This window comes from Arabidopsis thaliana (genome assembly GCF_000001735.4).
Source record: "Arabidopsis thaliana chromosome 1 sequence".
NCBI classification, from domain to species: Eukaryota; Viridiplantae; Streptophyta; class Magnoliopsida; order Brassicales; family Brassicaceae; genus Arabidopsis; species Arabidopsis thaliana.
In genome coordinates, this window is record NC_003070.9 from 12,415,520 (window position 1) to 12,435,442 (window position 19,923).

Below are 19,923 nucleotides of genomic sequence, written 5' to 3' on the forward strand. Positions count from 1 at the left end.
GGAGATTTTCACAATCTTACAGGTGATTTGTTGTTCAACAGAAAAGATGAGATTCGTACGTTCGAGGTTGTCTCTCGTTATGGTCACGGTCCTAAGCTTCTTGGCCGGTTTTCTGGCGGTCGAATCGAGGAGTTTATTAATGCCCGGGTATGTTTGGTTTGGTTTCTTGTGTAATAATAAAATTATTAATTAACCATACCCATTTGATTAGATTCATTATGTTGTGACTACGAAATGATAGTGTTGGGTCTAAATTTGACTATGAGAACTGAGAAGATACTTCAACAACCTTTGATTTGTTTTTGTGATTGATGTTGAACCGGGAATTACCAATTGAGTGATTACCGGTTTTGTTGTGTATCAATTGAGTAACAAGAAACGTTTAGATGCTTTTGTTGGACTTCATTACCATGACTTGGGTGTGTCTACCTATAAGGACCTTTGAATGTGGTTTGTTTAGGAGTTTTTGGTTTTGGTATCCGGGAAATACCAAAAGAGGTATGCCCGGTTTAGCTGTAAACCGATTGAGTAATTCTTGAATCTTGATGGACAATGTTTTCACTTTATTCATCATCATTAATCAAGTGCATTTTATGACTTTTGATCAGACGTTATCAGCAGCAAATCTACGTGACGCGGAAGTACCTACTCGTGTTGCGGCTAAGCTAAGAGAGTTTCATGGTATCAACATCCCTGGTGATAGAAATGTGCTCATTTGGGATAGGATGAGGTGAGTAATCTTTCTCTGTTATTGTGAAGCAAGAAGTGGTTTAATCAACAACAACAGAATCTTGAAAACATGTGAACAGGAATTGGCTTAGACAAGCCAAAAGTCTGTGTACACCTGAAGATTTAGCAGAGTTTGGTCTAGACAAGATTGAAGATGAGATATACTTGCTGGAACATGAGCTGCAGGATAAGTGTAAGCAGCAGGAGATAGGGTTTTGTCACAATGATTTGCAATATGGTAACATTATGATTGATGAAGATACCAATGCCATTACTATCATTGTAAGTTTCCCATTACCCTTAAGATTAACATATCATCACACATAGACCAATATGAGATTCTCTAAAAACAGGACTACGAGTACGCTAGTTATAACCCAGTTGCATACGACATTGCAAATCACTTCTGCGAAATGGCAGCAAATTACAAGTAGAAAAGTGACAAATACATTCGTATTTGAGTGGTTCTGACTGATTGGTTTGAGAGTTGCAGGAGAAGAGGAACGAAGGAGGTTCATCCATAACTACCTCAGCTCTTCAGGTCAGTTTCTCAAAGAAACATAGTTCCTTCTTCTTCTAGCCGTAACAACGTCTCATGGACTAATATACGCCTTCTTTTGTTAGGCGAAGAACCAAAAGAAGATGACATAAAACAGCTCTTGAAGGATGCTGAGAAGTACACATTAGCAAGCCATCTGTTTTGGGGCTTATGGGGAATCATCTCTGTAAGACTCTTCCTTTCTCCAATCCAAACATAATCTCATCAAGAAAGTATCTGAAACTTGAATTGTGAGTCTGCAGGGATATGTAAACAAGATCGACTTCGATTACGCCGAGTACTCAAGACAGAGATTCAAACAATACTGGCTTCGAAAACCCGAGCTCTTACTCTTCTCCCAAATGTATATTTCAAACACCAAATGATGTAATGCAAAGTTGTAACCAATTCTAATTGATTCCAAAGAGCTCAAATGTTTCCAAGTTCAACTAACAATGATACTTTATGTACAAGAAATCAAAACCACTCAACCAAATTTGACCTAAAAAAAAAAAACAAGAACAAGAAACACAAGCACCATAGGTTATGAAGAAGAAGGCTTGATAAGAGGCTGAGATGTTTTACCCCATTCTTCAGGACTACACTTAACCTCCATTAACAACGTCACAACTTCCTTCATCGTTGGTCTCTCCACAGGCGACGGATTCACACAGAACATGGCGATTCCTAATGTCTGAAGCATCTCTTGAACTATCTGATCTGGTAATCCCTGAAGCTTCACGTCAAGTACTGATAAAGCTGGTTCAAAGGTTCCCATCTTCTTCTTCACCCATTCCACTATGTGAAGCCCGTCGCCGATTTGTGGCTCCACGGCGCTCCGGCCACTTAGAATCTCTAATAAAACGACGCCGTAGCTGTACACGTCACTCTTCTCTGTTATATTCATCGTGTATCCGTATTCTGCAATAATTACACAAAAAACCTCTTATTAATTACGTTATCAGAAAGCAAGCCCCAGTATTTTGTTTTTATGTATTAAACCATGATTTTGAACAAACACATTAACAAACCTCACAATTGTTTTTGTAATAATGCAAATAAAACCCTGATATTAACAAAGTATTAAAAAAAAAACTATATTTTGTAAAGATGAATAAAACCCTGCTTTTAACAAATTTATTAATTCACTACCAAAAAAACACACAATCTTTTGTAATAATGCAAGTGAAACCTTAAATTTCAAATAAAAACAACTACTATTTTATAATAATGCACAAGTAACACTTTTTAAAACAAATTCATTCCAAATTTCCCCCAATTTCTTGTAGTAATGAAAATCAAGCTCTGATTTTAACAAATTCACTATATATAAAAAAAAAAACAATCTTTTGCCAATAATGCAAATGAAACCTCAAATTTTAACAAATTCATTATTAAAAAAAAATCCTAATATTTTGTAATGATGCACAAGAAACCCTTTTGTTTTTTTAACAAATTCATTCAAAATTTCTCTCAATCTCTTGTAATAATGGATATGAAGCTCTGAATTTTAATAAATACACTAAAACCCCCTATCTCTTATAATAATGCAAATGAAACCTTGAGCTTTATCAAATTTATCAAAAAGGCCCTCCCGTTAAAAAAGAGAGAAACTTGCCTGGTGCGATGTATCCATAAGAACCAGCAACACGAGACATGGCGTTATGATAATTCGGCGAATTCATCATCAGCTTCGCAAGTCCAAAATCAGCAAGAATCGCTTCATATTTCGAATCCAGAAGAATATTATTACACTTGACATCTCTATGCAAAATCGCCGGAACACAATCATGATGAAGATAAGCCAAACCCTGAGCAGCTCCAATCGCAATCTTGTAACGTGTTTCCCAATCCAAGTTTCGATTTCCTTGCAACAACTGTTGTAGATTCCCGTTAGGGAAGTAATTGTATAGAAGCAGCTTCACTGATTTGTTCGAACAGTAACCTAATAGCTTCACTATGTTTCTGTGTCTGATGTTACCGAGAATCTGAATCTCTGCAGCGAATGAATCTATTGTTGATTCTCCTTCTTCGTTGTTGTCTTTAGTTTTCCAGAGTTTCTTCACTGCTACGATGTCTCCGTTGGGGATTTCGGCTTTGTATACGATTCCTGAACATCCTTTTCCGATTACGTTTTCGTCGGTTAAGGAAGTGACGATGTTGTTGACGGTGATACCGAGTTTTTGGAATGGTATGAATGTCCACGGGTATGAGAAATCTTCTGCTGTTGATGGAGAGGAAGAGGAGTTTTGAGATGTTTTGTAGAGGTGGTTGTTTCGTAAGATGAGAAGCCAGGCTGCGAGGATTGCGATTGTGATTGATGCGAGGATTACTGCGGTTAAAGCTACGATCTTTGGGGATTTTACTCCGTTGTTTTGTCCGGTGTGTGATGAGCAAGTGATGCCGTCTAGTGAATGGCAGAGGTTTGTGTTTTGGAGGTATGATGTTGTGGAGATTGTTTTGAAGAATGGTGTTGATGGGATTGGACCTGAGAAGTTGTTGCAGGAGATGTTTAGTGAAGCTAGGCTTGTGAGTGAACCGAGGACTTTGATGTCGCCGTGTAGCGAGTTGCTTGAGAGGTCGAGTGATTGTAGCTGTGTGAGGTCGGAGAAGGTTTCCGGGATGTTTCCAGTGAAGGTGTTGTAGCTTAAGTCGAGGTTTATAGTTAAGCTTGTGACTTGACCGAGTTCTTGTGGGATTTCACCGGATAAGCTGTTGTAGCTAAGATCAAGAAGTGTAAGCTTTTGTAGATTCTTGATAGATTTTGGGATTTGACCAGTGAGGAGATTGTTGTTGAGGATCAGCTTGTTTAAGTAGCTTAGGTTCCCAAAACTCAGCGGTATGTTTCCTGTGAAGCTGTTTCTGCTCAAATCAAGCTGCTCTAGATTCACAAGGTTCCCCAACTGAGCAGGAATATCTCCGGTGATGTAGTTGTTGTGGACATCTAAGAGCTCAAGGACAGTGATGTTAGAGATCTCGTAAGGAAGCCCACCGGAGAAATGGTTCATGTAGAGATCAAGAAACACCAGGTTCTGTAACTCGCCTATCTCTTTAGGGATTTGACCTGAGAGTTGGTTCTCTCCGACTCTTAGCCTCACAAGCGACTGGCATTTTGCTACGCTCTTTGGTAATCCACCGGATAAGGAGTTCCCTAGAAGGAGAAGTTTGCTGAGCCTCTTTAAACTGAAGAGCTCTTCTGGTATTCTTCCTGTTAGCTTGTTCCTAGAGAGGTCCAGGGCCACTAGGTCTGTGCAGTTGCCAAAAGAAGACGGAATTGTTCCTGAAATTGAGTTCTCCCACAAGAAAAAGCTCTGCAGAGACTTGAGGTTTCCAATTTGTGAGGGTATGGAGCCTGATAACTTGTTCTTGTCCAGCTGAAGAGCAATGAGGCTGGAACAGTTGCTTAACTCCCAAGGAATCTGACCGGTAAACATATTATCAGACAACTGAAGCTGCTCCAACCAAACAAGCTTCCCCAAATCTCCAGGAATATCGCCAGTTAGATCGTTAGCTGAAACATCAAACACCACGAGGGAAGAACAGTTGGAAATCTCTGGTGGGATGACCCCAGATAAAGAATTCCCCCATAGAAGCAAGCTAGTGATCTTCTGGAGCTTACCCAGTTCCTTTGGGATTGATCCAGTGAGCTTGTTCATGTGCAAATACAAGTTCCTGAGCTCTGAGCACAAACCCAGTTGAGGAGGAATGGTACCAGAGATCTCAGTGTCATACAGAGCCAAAGTTTGCAAATTTACCAAATTCCCAAATGTGGAAGGGATTGAACCTGACAAACCACTTGCTGCAAACCCTAGAGTTGTCAAATTTTTCAGAAACCCTAGCTGAGCAGGGATAGGACCTCCGAGATTAGTGTTACCACCAAGTCTGAACTGCTGAAGAGAGACCAAAGAGCCAAAACTTGAAGGAATCGAACCATTCAACAGATTGTCTTGAAGACAAAGCACTTGCAAGGCAAATAGATTCGAAATCTGTGAAGGGATTGAACCTGAGAGCTTGTTGGCGTTCAATATAAGGAACTGGAGAGTAGAGAGGCGACCAAGCTCTGATGGGATTGGACCAGAGAGAGAGTTTGAAGAAAGGTCGAGAAGCCTTAGGTGGGTAAGTTTTCCAAATGAAGGAGGGATTGGGCCAGAGAGGTTGGTGGAGGAGAGGTTTAGGAACTGTAGAGAGGAGAGAGAAGAGAGGTCAGGGATTGAAGACAGGTTAAGGAAAGTGTCGGGGATAGAGACAGAGATGACTCTGTTGTCTGCAGAACATGTAATGCCATACCATGAACATGGTGTCTGGTCTTGTGGGTCCCAAGAAGAGAAGAGTGATGGTGATGGTCTCTTGAGAGAGAGAAGAGCTTGGCCATCTGATGAAAGAGAAAGAGTGGGTTGGGCCATGGAGACCCATGAACAAAACAAGAACAAGAAGAAAAAATTACTTCGTTCTCTCTCCATGGAATCTCTGTGAAGAAGACGAAGGTGATAGGTTTATGAAAATGTTGTTGAAATGATTGGTGGGTGGTGGGTAATGGAGGATGAGGAAGAAGAGAAGCAAAGTGTAGTCTTATCTTTTTTTGTTGAACCTTGAGGAGACAAGAAGCATGTGTAAGGACTCTGTGATTGCTTAAGGTTTACACTAAACCATTGCAGAACAAGAACATCAAGAGCGATAACTGTAGATAACCATGTGAAGCTAAGAGTGAGGTCTTTACATTCTCTTCCGTGGAGAAACTCGCTGGCTGGAAGAAACTTTATCCGGTGGTGGTGACGGTGGCCGGAGCGTTAGAGGTTGAAGAAGGTGACCTTGGACTTTGGGTTTTGCTTTATCTCTCTCTGTCTCTTTCTTCTCGTTTGGTGTTGTTGCCTTCTTGGGAAGACTAATAATAAGATTGAAATTACTTTGCTTATTTTATATGATTATAAGTTTTGTTTCGGATTATTATATACTGCAGTGATTTGGGCGCCACCGGATTTTCTTCCGTTTTTTCGTGGATGTGTGTGCTATTATTATAAATTAGTAATTCTTACTTATGAAAATATTCAAACTTTTAACATTTCGACAATAGACAAAACTGTATTTTCTCTCAAAACCCAAGGTATTTTAACTAAGTCTTCCTTCCAAAAATCAAGGTTAGTTTTATGCTTTGCTTCTTATGAAGTTATTCACGGACCAATGATTTTTTGAAGAAATTTTAGTTAATTTGTATCAAAATATTGTGTCTTGACATTAGTTTCAATAACCATTAAAAGGATTGGAATATATCTTTTTTAATATTAAAGCAAGCAGCTTCATCACTTCGCAGAGTCTTAAAGTTAATAACCATATCACTCAAATGTTCAATTTCCTACTTAACGTCTATTTATAAGATTAATCAAGAAAAATGGGTACATGTGTATAATATTGAATAGTGAAGAACACATCTCCATTATTGCTCAATCTCGTTTTAAACTTTTTAGGTTTAAAGTTTAAACTTAACGTCTCTTATTAAGATTCGTAATCGGTTGATCTCCCAAAAAAATGGAAGAGAGGACATCGAGTCATAGTTGTTAAAGAATCTCAGGTGTAACGTATAAGCAAAAGTTATTATATTGTATACATAATGTTACACCCACACATATTTTAGTGGTTTAGGGTGTGATAAAATCAAACCACGAAGCAATGTAGCTAGCAAACTAACAATACATGTTATTGCTCTTTGTCTTCTTCTCCCATTTTCTTCTCCTTTTGTCGGCCACTCCCAACCCTTGGATCTTCTTGTTTGGTCTCTCTTTTTACTCTTTATACATTAGATGAACCCAAACAATACGACAACGTTCAAGATAATCAAGACTGATGATACACTAATTGGTTGCACCATAGTGGGGTTGTCTCTAATGATATATATGGCAAACTGATCTATTTTTACATAGACACCATCAACTTATAAGTAATTATATATATATATATAAATTATTCTACTTTTCAAAAATCTCTTGTGACAAAAATAATATTTTCATTTTCCATATGGTTATATTAATTAAATAAATATAAAGTAACATATATAAAATCAAAAATATTAATTTTCAATAAATTATTTAGTTTTTTTTTTTTTGTCAACCTGTAATATGGATATTTGATTAAGAGTAATATAGAACTATGACTATTTTAATACTCAATACAAATTTATTTTTTCTTAGTATATAAGGACTTTCAACTCAAAACCAATTGACAATAAATAAAGAAACCTATGTATTTTATATATTGCTCCACAAATATCTCATCTCTAGATGTAAGATACCATATATTTTAGCATATTTCATTATAAAATTTAGTGTTCCTATATGTATACGTACTACCTCCATTTTATTGGAATCAACAACATTTAATAAAATCTTTCATATGCATAAAATTCAGTCTAATGATATTTAATCTTACTGTAAATCTTTCTAACTTCAGATAGCTAATAACGATATATCCATGGAATGAGAGTGATCTCTCAAAGTCACAAATGAGGTTAACTAGAGCTGCGATATTCAAAAATATAATTAAATGGTTTTGAATACTTATAAAAAACATCATAGTTTTTTTTTTCGTTAACTTAGAATATAGTTTATCTAACAATATGCCAAACATGACTTCTTGTGATGCATTACTATATATATATATATATATATATATATATATGTGTGTGTGTGTGTGTGTGTACTTGTAAATTATGGTGTAATGGTATTTTTTCTATTGTAACAAAGCTGGAAATAAAACATTAACGTTCGCAATTTGTAGTTTATGTTCACTTGGTGATCCATTATTGTATTTTTTTTCTATTAACGTTTATATGAACTAGGTTTTTTTTTTCTACATTGGTTGAGTAATCGTTCATGAACTCTATTTTAATTTTGAAGGGTAGAGTACTACAAAACCTAGTCTCCATTATTTAGCACGACGAAATGATAACAAAAGATCCCAATTATCTTGGTTATTAATAAATTAAGAGTATGAATAAAGAACACACACAAGTGATTAGAGGCAGCATGGCCTAGGAGACGGTGAAAGTTAAAAACTTAAAAGTAATTTTGGAGGGAAGCACCCTCTTTTGTTCGTGTCGTGAATTTCTTCTTTGATTAATCTAAACTAATAAGATGGCTTATTTTTTTATATAAATGTCGTAAAATGAGTTTAGTTGATTAAAGAAATCATCGTAAACCTAAAAGAAACTATAGTTAACTAAAAAAATTAAAACGATACGTAAAAATCAAAATTACATTACCAAGACAGGGGAGGTGGATGCGTTTTGGGAGGTGAGCAGCATCAAAGATTTGTTTATAGAAGAAAAAAACACTCACATGAAGGAGAGAGCTATAAGTGTATAAAAAAAGTATTTTAGACTTTGACCTCTTTTTACTATACACCCATTTAAAGTTTGTACTCGATAAGCTGATAAGATGTACTTTAGCGTTGCTTAATAGTATCATCTATTTCAGTAATTGTAAAATTATTACAATACTAATATCACATGTCACTAGTTAACTCATGTTTCATTGAACTTACTATGTGGTGTTTAATTAAATGTGGCTAATTTGTCTCCATGCACGCTCCAAAAGCAAATGCTTTAACGCGGCCGCTAATTTATGGTTGTTCGAGCTAACCTACTTGTAAACAATATTTTTGGAGAACTTTTTTTGTTTTCCTATGTTGGATACCTACTTTTTACTACTATATATAAACCATTAATCTTTTCTACGGTAAATATCGAATAAATGTTTGTTTCAAAGTGATGCAAGATTGATAAAGTTGATTAGCATATAAAAATTCAAAATGTAAGAGTAGACCACACAAGTTAATTCAATTAGGTCTTTTTTGTATACGATATGGTAACATGGCAACATATAGGTCGAACATTAGCAGAAGCTAACCGAAACAACAATACTTAAAACATGGGGATAAGGGTGAACTCGGAGGTTTCTACCAAAGGAGCAACTAACAAAGAACAGGGCCGACCCTGAGTATAACAAGAGCAGAGCAAAAAAGAAAATTTTAAGATTATTTTATAAGATTTGAAAATTAGGGGCCAATTATTAAAAAATAAAAAAAATGAGGGCTGTTTTGCAAACAAATTTTGGTGAAAAATATGAGAAAAATGTGGGGGGCACAGCAAGATGTTTCATCTTGTTGTGGCCAAGGCCGGCGCTGACCAAGAACATCCAAAAAAACAAACATCTTTAGTTTGGAAGACCTTGTCGAAACTATGATGAGAAGGAAACAAAACTTCCAAAAACACTAACATCAAAAGGTTGGTAAAAGCTAAAAGAGAATAGTATTAAACAACAATCTTCAGTTCTACTTCAAGCAGAATAGTCTTGCACACAATGTTCCTTGTAACACTATTACTAAACACAAGTGAAATATTTGAGAGGATAAAAAGCTCCATAATAAAGAGATGATGAATATAAAAGCTCCAATGAACTAGAAAACTTGTGGGTTGTCTAAACTCAAAGCATTTTGTCCAAACTGCGACGAGACAACTTTTAATATAGCCAAATCGAGATAGAATTTGCAGTAAATGATCACAAAGCGATAAAGATGCTACAAGAGAGCACAAGTGTAGACACAAGAATATCCAAACCCATAGAAACAAAATGAGCTTCATTAGAATTCCGCAAAACCAAATTCCAGAAAACTAGACCCACAAGCTATCAACATCCAAACCCTTACAATCTTAGAAGAATTGTAGGGCAAAGAGTAAGAGCAAACCTCTGAGGAGGAAAAGTGGTGGCGTCGACGAGAAAGCGAACATCATTGAAACCAATAATCGAAGTGGAAGTCAATATCTTAAGTTTGGAGTACAACTAGATTGCGCATATCAGATGGTTTAGTCACTTCTTCCAATCCATACCAATTAGTTTAGAATAGTTTCTATCTGAATCATTCAATTAACCGACTAAAGCTTCTGATATTAAATAATTTTATTTATTTATTCTTTACATTTTACACTAGGATTTCTATTAAATTATTGTCAAATCACTTTTTCATACAAAAGTATATAATTTTGAATAACACTTGTATTTTAAAAAACATAAAAATTCAGAAATCGAATCACACTAGAATTTTAAAGACTTTATAAAATACCTAGTTAAATAACATTAGAATGAAAAACTTGTTTGCTAAAATTTTATTTTTTGATAACTACAAATTTATTTGTTTACCACACCTTTTAAGAGAAATTCCCACAAATAGCACACTTTTAAGTTTTTTGGACAAAAATAGTATTAAAAAAAATTTAGACATAAATAGCATTCAAATAATTATTTGAGAAATTCCTAAAAGTAACAGTAAAACAAGTTTTATGGACAATAATAATACCACAATTTTACATAAAATTTATTCAACCAAAATAAATTAGAAATAAATTTAAAATATTATATTTGGGTTCTCTATTTCTAATTTAAGGTATATATTTCGACTATTTAAAAGAAATTTTGATTCATTTTAATATTAGTTTATGGTATTATATTTGGGTTTCCTATTTCCAATTTAGGGTATATATTTTCACCATTTAAAAGATATTTTTCATTTTAAAATTAGTTTGTAGTATTATATTTGGGTTTTTTTATTTCCAATTTAGGGTATATATTTCCACTATTTAAAATTTTTTTAATTCAATTTAATATTAGATTTGTGTTTGCCCTCATTTTTATTTGGGGATTGATACAAATGGTAATAAAAAAACTTTATTATTTAATTAATTTATAAAGGATTAAAAATTTTATATGATATTTTTGAAAGTTTCAAAAATTATCATTTTTAAAATAATAAAGTTTTTTAGTGTCATTTGTGTCAATCCCCCCGCATTTAATCTATTAATAATCTGACTTATTTTCTCCCCAATTTAGTTGACATATTCTTAACCAATTTTAAACCGGAGTATAATCAAGCTTTTAACCGCCGGTTCGAAAAAACAATCAATATTTTCAATCTGTCTCCTACCAATGGTCGTTAAGTCTTTTCTTCTTCCTCCTGCAACCTCTTCTTCCCTCTCTCAGTTTGATTTGACCGGAGTATATGGCGGAAGTACGATCACGATCACGGAGAACGGAGGTATCCAGATCTATATCTTCTCCTTTGCTTCTTCTGCTCGTATAGTTTGGTTAAATTAGGTTTTCCGAATTTTGGGGATAACGATCATGTGAAATGTTGCAGAGCAATTGGGCTACAATATGCTGCTCAGCTTTCTCGTGTCTCCAGCTCTACTGGGCACGTATTGTTCTCCGTAAATGGTTCAATGTTTCTGCTTCTGAATCAGATTATAGTGCTGATAGTGACGATGACTACGAAGATAGATCACAAGGTCAGCTTAAACTCTGATTCTCCGGAAATAATTAGGTTTTGTATTCTACTGTGACTGAATCTGAATTTGGTGTAGCAGAATTTGATCCAATTAGCTCTGGAGTTACCAATCCTCGTGTTGATACTGACGGTAATGTGATATGTAACTCTCAGATTTCAATTTTTATTTCTAGAATCATTCATTGTTGCTAATTTTCGGTGATGATGTTTTCATTAGAAGAACATTATTGCTCATTCAGATCCATTTTTCTTAATTTCAGATAGGCCTAAGCTTAGAAGACGAAATTCTGAAACTTTCAGGATGCAGTATATAGATACCAAAGCAATCAGGTCTTTTGATTTCTCTGCTTATCTTTGCATCATCATTGTTGTCTTTCTGATTGTTAATGTTACTTCTATATTGTGAGTTTGCTGGTCTCTGTTTAATTTGTAGACAGATTCTCTTGTTGCTTAAGTTAAGTCCATACCCTTAGTGAGTCCCTGGTATGTGGTTTTGATGTAGCTAGAATCTGTGCTGGGACATGGAATGTTGGAGGGAGAGTTCCTTCATCTGACTTGGATATTGATGGTTGGCTAGACACTCTTGAACCTGCTGACATTTATGTTCTTGGGTATGTTTTTTTTTCTTCTGAATCTTTTGTAACTACCTTGGTGAATGAGTTCTGTATTCAGTGTTTATGATTCATTTCGTTTCAGTCTTCAGGAAATCGTTCCCTTAAATGCTGGAAACATTTTTGGTATGGAGGATGACCAGCCTGCTTTGGAATGGGAGAACTTGATACGTGATGCCTTAAACCGAGTTCAACCTAGAAAGCTGAAGATTAAAAGTCACAGTGATCCCCCTTCTCCATCAAAGTTTAAGCAACCCGAAGAGGTTCCTTATAGTGTAGAAGATATGTTTGTTGAAACCAGTCATGATGCTTGCGATGGAATTAGTTCAATGGATAACAAACTCAACTCTGTTGAAAGCACGGACGTACCAATCGTAAGCGAAGATTCACTTACTAATATAGACGTTTTGGGTTCTACCAATGACAATGCGTCTTGCTTACCAATACAAGAATATCTACAGAGACAATTTTCAACACCAAATACGCCAGACCGCTCTCTGTCGATGCAGATTAATAGTGATTCCAAAAGGGAAGAAAGATTTAGTTACACTGAAAGGGTAGGTTTGAGCTGGCCAGAGCCTCCATTAAGGCTCCTAAATCAATATGTTTCCGAAAGACGTGGTTCCTTCAAGTCAGTGAATCTGACTATCACGAATCTGAGAAAACCATCGTATGTTCGGATTGTGAGCAAACAGATGGTTGGAGTGTTTCTCACCATTTGGGTTCGGAGGAACTTGCGCAAGCACATAAGCAACCTTTGTGTGTCTACTGTTGGTGTTGGTATTATGGGCTACATTGGTAACAAGGTCTTGATTTCTCTTACTAGTTGCTTTAAATAGTTATTTGTAGCCTAGCTTATAACTTACGGTTTCTTGCGGTCTTACAGGGGTCTGTATCTGTGAGCATGTCAATCTATCAAACACCATTTTGTTTCTTGTGCACGCATCTGTCATCTGGAGAAAAGGATACAGATCAAGAGAAAAGAAACGATGATGTACGTGAAATCCACAGAAGAACGCAGTTTCTTCCTCATTCTTTAAATGCCAATGAGCTTCCAAGAAGCATCTGTAATCATGAGTACGTTTTATTTCTCAGTTGATCCATTCAACTACATCTCTTAATTTTTTTAACATAACAAGATAACCTTGTGTAGAAGAATAATCTGGCTGGGAGATCTGAACTATCGGATTAACTTGTCGTATGAGAAGACACATGAACTTATTGCAAGAAAGGAATGGCAAAGGTTGGTAGAGTACGACCAGGTACCTTTACTGCAGCATTGTTTTGGTTTAATACTAAATTGTGAAGTTCTAATGTTTATGTTTTTTAAGTTACATATGAATCTATCAAGATTGAAATTAGATGTTTATTCTCTGATAGCTTTCAAGAGAAATGACAAAAGGGAACCTATTCGAGGGATGGTCAGAGGGAACTTTAGATTTTGCACCAACATATAAATACGAAATCGATTCAGAAAATTACATCGGAGATGACCCGGAATCCGGGAAACGTAGACCGGCCTGGTATTGTCTTCATACACTGTGATACAACATTTTTACTTGATATGATAAAAAGGCAAAAACGATGAGTTTGGAGTGACTATGATTGATCAGGTGTGACCGCATCATTTGGAACGGAAAGGGAATGAAGCTCTTCAATTACAGAAGAAACGAGATTAAACTATCGGATCACCGGCCTGTCACAGCCACGTTCTTGGCCGAGGTTGAGGTTTTGTCTCCACGGAAACTTCAACATGCGCTTACACTTACATATGCTGAGATTCAAGGCCTTGACGCCTAAACAACCACTTCCGTCAGATCCCATTTGTGTATAGTAATTTAACGATTTGTATGCCCTTCATGTATAATAGTGTTCACGTACACAGAAATATTGTAGATAGAAATACTGACTGAAAACAAAGACCGTATCTTTGATGATATAAACATTGGCAATTGAGTTGAGATGTAAACTATAGTGTTAGTGTATGCACAAATATAAGAATTAGCTCAGACTTACATAAAAGTTAATTAATGGGCTTTGTTATACTCCAATAATGGGCTCAATAAAGCCCAAACAACCTGCCACTCACTTCACTTCCCAGTTCCCACTGACTTTGATCACTGATTTTTTTTTCCTGTCTCATTTTCCATTTTCCCCCAAAATAAAAAAATATCACAAATCCCATGAAAAATCACAGAGCTTAGAACTCTCCACACTCTCAAACTCCGACGACTTGACTTTAAGATCATCCCTGAGGAGATCGGTACTTAGCAATGGGAGGAAAATCAGAGCCAGCGAAATCGGAATCCATGGCGACGAAGCCAGATCTACTCAACACTAGTTTCTTCTCATTCAAATCCCTAAAATTGAAGACGAAACAACAAGAGCTCTTACTCCGTATCTCGATCCTTGGTCTCGTCTACATCTTAGCTTTCATAGCTCGTCTCTTCAGTGTTCTCCGCTACGAATCAATGATCCACGAATTCGATCCGTATTTCAACTACCGTACGACTCTTTTCCTCACAGAGAAAGGCTTCTACGAGTTTTGGAACTGGTTCGATTCCGAGAGTTGGTATCCTCTAGGTCGAATCATCGGCGGTACTCTTTATCCCGGTCTTATGGTCACAGCTGCGTTAATCTACTGGACATTGCGATTTCTCCGATTCTTCGTTCATATCCGTGAGGTTTGTGTGTTAACCGCACCGTTTTTCGCGTCGAATACGACTCTCGTTGCGTATTTCTTTGGTAAAGAGCTTTGGGATACAGGAGCTGGTCTTGTTGCTGCTGTTCTTATCGCTATTTGTCCTGGATACATTTCTCGTTCTGTAGCTGGTTCGTATGATAACGAAGCTGTTGCGATTTTCGCTCTGTTGCTGACGTTTTATCTCTTTGTTAAAGCGGTGAACACTGGTTCATTAGCTTGGGCTCTTGCCTCTGCGTTTGGTTACTTTTATATGGTTTCAGCTTGGGGAGGATATGTGTTTATTATCAACTTGGTTCCTCTTTACGTGTTGGTGTTGTTGATCACCGGAAGGTATTCGATGAGGCTTTACATTGCTTATAACTGTATGTATATCTTGGGGATGTTGCTCGCGATGCAAATTCGCTTTGTTGGTTTTCAACATGTTCAATCTGGTGAACATATGGGTGCCATGGGTGTCTTCTTATTAATGCAGGTGTTTTACTTCTTGGACTGGGTTAAGTACCAGCTCAATGACACCAAGTTGTTCCAAACGTTTTTGAGAATAACTGTGACATCGGCTATTCTTGTTGGTGGTGTTGCTGTGGGTGTTGGAACAGCGTCTGGCTATATATCTCCATGGACTGGTCGATTTTACTCGTTGCTTGACCCGACTTACGCAAAGGATCATATTCCTATTATTGCATCTGTTTCTGAGCATCAGCCTACTGCCTGGTCGTCATTCATGTTTGACTACCATATTCTGCTCTTTCTTTTCCCTGCGGGTCTTTACTTCTGTTTCAAGCGTTTGACGGATGCTACGATATTTATTGTCATGTATGGTCTCACTAGCTTGTACTTTGCTGGTGTTATGGTTCGGCTTATTCTCGTCGCTACTCCAGCAGTTTGTCTTATCAGTGCCATAGCTGTCTCTGCCACTATCAAGAATTTAACTTCTCTGTTAAGGACAAAACAAAAGGTTTCTCAGACTGGTTCCACGAAAGGAGCTGGTAGTTCAAAAGCTTCTTCAAAGGTGAATCTTTTAGTGTCCATTTTTTTATATTCGTTTGTTTACTTGCCACCTACTTTGAACTGTAGCAAGCTTCTCTGGAGAAGGAGAAAATTTAATCTTTGTCTTCTATGCCCTAGCAGGTTACACTTGATCAGTCTCAGCCTTTCCAGAAGAATGGTGCCATTGCTCTTCTTGTTGGTGTATTTTATTTGCTCAGTAGATATGCTATTCACTGCACATGGGTGACAGCAGAGGCATATTCATCTCCCTCAATTGTCTTAGCTGCAAGAGGAGCCCACGGGAACAGAATCATCTTTGATGATTACCGCGAGGCATACTACTGGCTTAGGCAAAACACTGCCACTGATGCTAAGATTATGTCGTGGTGGGACTATGGGTACCAAATCACTGCCATGGGAAATAGAACTGTCATCGTCGATAACAATACCTGGAACAACACTCACATTGCTACCGTTGGACGTGCCATGTCTTCTTATGAAGATGATGCGTATGACATCATGAGGTCACTTGATGTGAACTATGTATTGGTCGTCTTTGGTGGTGTTACTGGTTATTCTTCAGATGATATCAACAAGTAAGTCTCCTTACCTCTCTCACGCATGCTCATCTTCTTTATTACTACTGAAAATCTGGTTTTTGTTGCGAGTCAACCAATTGGTGGCTTGCTAACGAAATGCCGTTTTGCTTCTTTTTGAAATTTTGACTTATCTGAAATAACTGTGGGTCTGTGCTCATTAATTTTTGACTAGTAGTGAGCAAATGAATGGCGTGGGCTAGTATTGAGTTGATCCTTATTAACCAAATATGGGAGTGGTTGGTAATTTAGAAACTAGCTGTTATGGGTAGATTCTACATGTTGACTTGTGGCAATTGGTTTGAGTCGTCCACTGAGGTTTAGTTGTTACTACATACATCTCTATATACCAACGAAGATATAATTCTGTTTAACTGGCACGTTAAATACCTTTATTGGTCTTCCAGTTCTTAGTGAGTCGTAAGAAAACTTTCTTGATTCAGTTGGTGTGTGTATTTACTGATCTCTTTAACAATAATGTGGGTTAGGTTCTTGTGGATGGTGAGGATTGGAGGTGGAGTATTCCCAGTGATCAAAGAACCTGATTACCTTGTGAATGGTGAATTCCGTGTAGACAAAGGTGCATCACCGAAGATGCTGAACTGTCTCATGTAAGTTCACACTCAAGGATATACTTTTATAAAGGTAAATTTGAGAACGATGCAATTCATCTTAATTGTGTTTGCGTGTATAGGTACAAGTTATGCTATTACAGGTTCGGTGAGCTGACCACAGAATACGGCAAGCCACCCGGGTACGTTTAACACCTATTTGCGTTTAATTCATCATAAGCACATTTTACTTTACATATGAAAAAAGTTGAGCGGTGGAATTATTGGCAGGTATGATAGAGCAAGAGGAGTGGAGATAGGGAACAAAGATATCAAACTTGAACACTTAGAAGAAGCTTACACAACATCCAACTGGATAGTTCGTATTTACAGAGTTAAACCTCCTACAAATAGGTTGTGATGCTTCAATGTTACCAAAATGGTTTTAGATAGTTGATAGTTTTGAGGAGGAACCACAATTTCGGATTTTCTTGGATATGGTTTTATTTTGATGCAGAGACATTTTTTGTAGTTTTTCCATCACTTAAGTTGAAACCTATTTGCATTGGTTTTTTCGTCTACTTTTAAAACAAGTTCTGTAATTTAATCTTGGTTTGATCAAGCTCAAAGTAAACATGAATGTTGAAAAGTAGAGACACAAGAAACATAAACCGTATTCAAACCAACGAGAATATCGTAAATGAAAACCTAACATGACTTAACTTAATAAAAGAAGACTATCAATCCAACCAGTTCGCTTTTGGAAGCATAATGTTAATTCCTAAAAGCTACTAAAATCTACGGTATGGGTTCCATAGATTTGGTTGCAGTAGTGGCTGTGGCAAACTACCGTAGAGGCCGACAAGCGGAGCAGGTGGATATAGTGTTGGACGAAATGGTTGTGGCACCATGAAATTAGGGATAGAGATTGGAGGGCAACTGTTTGGCATTCTTGATCCGCACATAGAATATGGTTGGAAGTTGTATCCTCTTAATGGAGTTTGTTGAGATAACATTGTTGCCGGAGCGACCACTTGACTGAAGATAGGTTGTTGGTGAGGACTTGGTGGTGGGTTATTAAATTGAGTTTGTAAATGAAGCTTATGTTGCTCTTTGCATTGTGCCAAAGAAACATAGATAGGTTTATTTCCCACCATTTTCCCATTCATCTTGAGCATCTGTGTAAGGATAAAAAATTAATTAGTGTGAGTTCCTTGATTAAGAAGGCAACACTAAAAGACCATTACTTGGTTTACAAACTTACCGCTTTCGAAGCTTCTTCGCTCGTTGAGAACTCAACAAACCCAACACCTTTGCTAATACCATTGGAATGGACCATGACCTTCAAAATTCATTAGTTAAATTTATTATTCGTCGTAGTCACAAATCAATCTTTTGCTATTGCATGCGTACTTGCAAGAAGTGATGGTCCCAAACTCTGAGAATAATTCTTCAAGCTTTGTGTTATCAACAGAATCATCAAGATTCTTCACATAAAGATTCATCCCTTTACGTGTTTTCATATCCCGTATTATCTTTTCTAGTTCAAATTTAGCTTTCAAATCCTCAGTTCTATTAGTTTTCCTCTGAGCTCTTCCAACATGCAACTCCTTTTCATCAACTACTACCCCGTTCATCTTCTCTATCGCAGTAACCGCGGCCTCAGCCTTCTCGAAGTTCACAAACCCGAACCTTCTAGACTTACCTTCTCCATCTTTCATCACCACCGCGCTAGTTATCTCCCCAAACTCCCCAAAGAGCCTCTTCAAATCAGCATCCGTCGCAGTCTCCACCAAGTTTTTAACATAAACATTAGTGAAAACCCGAGATTTATCCCATTGACCACGGCTAACGAATGGACAAACATGAATATGTTGATTGCGGATGAGCGTGCCATTGTGAAAATTGCATGCGGTGTAGACTGAAAGGTCTGAGTAAAACTGGACGAACCCATATCCTTTGGAAACTCCAGAAGCATCACGAGCCACTTTGCAAGAGAGAACTTTGCCAAATGCAGAGAACATATCGCAAAGTTGCTTGTTGTCGATAGATTCGTCTAGATTCTTGACAAACACGTTACCTCGTCCACTCATTCTGTTGCTAGGATCACGTTCTGAAAACATTATCCTCATAGGTTTTCCCTTTAACTTACAATAATTCAGCACCTCCATTGCAGTCTTCGCTGTTTTTCCCCACGAAAAAATAAATAAATCAAACCAATTAACATTCAAATTCGTTAAAGAAAAATCGACATAATTTAAATCGAAACAAATACACGTGTGCCTAAATAATACTAACAAAAAAAAACTAAAAAGTGTTTTAGATTAGGGAACAATCATTGAAAGTAAACTATTTCCTCAACGTAACGACTAAACCCTAGAAACAAGCAACATGATGAAACAATTAATATAGACGAACATATAGAATATTACGACTTACCTTGAGAACTATGGTTGAAATTAACATATCCATAACCAAGAGACAAGCCAGTGTTTCGGTCGCAACAAACTTTCACTGAAGAAATATCATGAGTGAACTCACTGAATTTGGTGTATAAGTCACCCTCTTCGACACTCGAATCAAGATCTCCTATATATAATGTATGCTTCTCAAATTTGTTCTCTGAGGTTCTTATAGTTGAAACACGTCTTTGTTCTCTGATAATTTTTTTTAAGTATATATCTGGTTCTAAAGTCATATATATTAAAAAAAAGAAAAAAAAAAAGTCAATTCCTTACTAGGATTAGCTTTTTATTTTTCTACTAAGATAATATTAATAATTTCTAATATCAAATAAAAAAATTAAAGATAAGCTTTAACTATTTCGATAAGCTTAAAGAAATAAGAAAAGTTAACCTCCTCTCACAGTGAGTGCCGG

The 19,923-nt window shown here is 36.7% G+C and overlaps 4 protein-coding genes and 1 pseudogene across 10 annotated transcripts; 3 read left to right on the top strand and 2 right to left on the bottom strand.

The window, feature by feature from the left end:
- Window positions 1–24: 24 nt before the first annotated feature.
- AT1G34100 lies at window positions 25–1,653 on the top strand (annotated as a pseudogene). The gene is made up of 7 exons: window positions 25–147; window positions 609–730; window positions 810–1,011; window positions 1,083–1,159; window positions 1,215–1,270; window positions 1,354–1,454; window positions 1,531–1,653.
- On the bottom strand, window positions 1,493–6,273 carry AT1G34110 (Leucine-rich receptor-like protein kinase family protein; the record flags this gene model as incomplete). Of its 2 annotated transcripts, NM_001333085.1 has the most annotated exons (3): window positions 2,886–6,273; window positions 1,853–2,188; window positions 1,493–1,524 (listed from the first exon to the last, which is right to left on the bottom strand). In NM_001333085.1, exons 1-3 carry the CDS (start codon window positions 5,725–5,727, stop codon window positions 1,493–1,495), a joined length of 3,210 nt encoding a protein of 1,069 aa, NP_001320719.1. In that variant the 5' UTR covers window positions 5,728–6,273. The 2 variants fall into 2 exon arrangements, with proteins under 2 accessions (NP_001320719.1, NP_174673.3); NM_103134.4 differs by lacking the exon at window positions 1,493–1,524 and having other exon boundaries at window positions 1,657–2,188.
- A 4,907-nt stretch (window positions 6,274–11,180) lies between these two features.
- Window positions 11,181–14,195, top strand: IP5PI (inositol polyphosphate 5-phosphatase I). Of its 5 annotated transcripts, none has more exons than NM_103135.4 (10): window positions 11,181–11,347; window positions 11,450–11,597; window positions 11,676–11,726; window positions 11,857–11,926; window positions 12,103–12,207; window positions 12,293–13,013; window positions 13,094–13,284; window positions 13,361–13,469; window positions 13,588–13,730; window positions 13,821–14,195. In NM_103135.4, exons 1-10 carry the CDS (start codon window positions 11,312–11,314, stop codon window positions 14,005–14,007), a joined length of 1,761 nt encoding a protein of 586 aa, NP_564437.1. In that variant the 5' UTR covers window positions 11,181–11,311; the 3' UTR covers window positions 14,008–14,195. The 5 variants fall into 5 exon arrangements, with proteins under 5 accessions (NP_564437.1, NP_001322580.1, NP_849745.1 ...); NM_001333086.1 differs by having other exon boundaries at window positions 11,242–11,347; window positions 13,361–13,450; window positions 13,821–14,191; NM_179414.1 differs by having other exon boundaries at window positions 11,259–11,347; window positions 11,676–11,738; window positions 13,821–14,191.
- Window positions 14,196–14,326: 131 nt separating this feature from the next.
- Window positions 14,327–17,717, top strand: STT3B (staurosporin and temperature sensitive 3-like b). Its single transcript, NM_103136.4, has 5 exons — window positions 14,327–15,920; window positions 16,040–16,494; window positions 16,983–17,105; window positions 17,189–17,248; window positions 17,337–17,717. Exons 1-5 carry the CDS (start codon window positions 14,481–14,483, stop codon window positions 17,464–17,466), a joined length of 2,208 nt encoding a protein of 735 aa, NP_174675.2. The 5' UTR covers window positions 14,327–14,480; the 3' UTR covers window positions 17,467–17,717.
- Window positions 17,718–17,836: 119 nt separating this feature from the next.
- PAB1 (poly(A) binding protein 1) lies at window positions 17,837–19,216 on the bottom strand (the record flags this gene model as incomplete). Its single annotated transcript, NM_103137.2, has 3 exons — window positions 17,837–18,223; window positions 18,310–18,387; window positions 18,458–19,216. The coding sequence occupies 3 exons, from the start codon at window positions 19,214–19,216 to the stop codon at window positions 17,837–17,839; spliced, it is 1,224 nt and encodes a 407-aa protein (NP_174676.2).
- Between the last annotated feature and the right edge of the window lie 707 nt (window positions 19,217–19,923).

Coding starts and splice junctions, on each gene's coding strand:
- STT3B (NM_103136.4), top strand. CDS start 14,481: ATGGGAGGAAAATCAGAGCCAGCGAAATCGGAATCCATGGCGACGAAG. Junction 17,106..17,188: donor AAGATGCTGAACTGTCTCAT/GTAAGTTCACAC, acceptor TTGCGTGTATAG/GTACAAGTTATGCTATTACA. Junction 17,249..17,336: donor GAATACGGCAAGCCACCCGG/GTACGTTTAACA, acceptor AATTATTGGCAG/GTATGATAGAGCAAGAGGAG.
- IP5PI (NM_179414.1), top strand. CDS start 11,312: ATGGCGGAAGTACGATCACGATCACGGAGAACGGAG. Junction 11,348..11,449: donor CACGATCACGGAGAACGGAG/GTATCCAGATCT, acceptor GAAATGTTGCAG/AGCAATTGGGCTACAATATG. Junction 11,598..11,675: donor CTACGAAGATAGATCACAAG/GTCAGCTTAAAC, acceptor TTGGTGTAGCAG/AATTTGATCCAATTAGCTCT.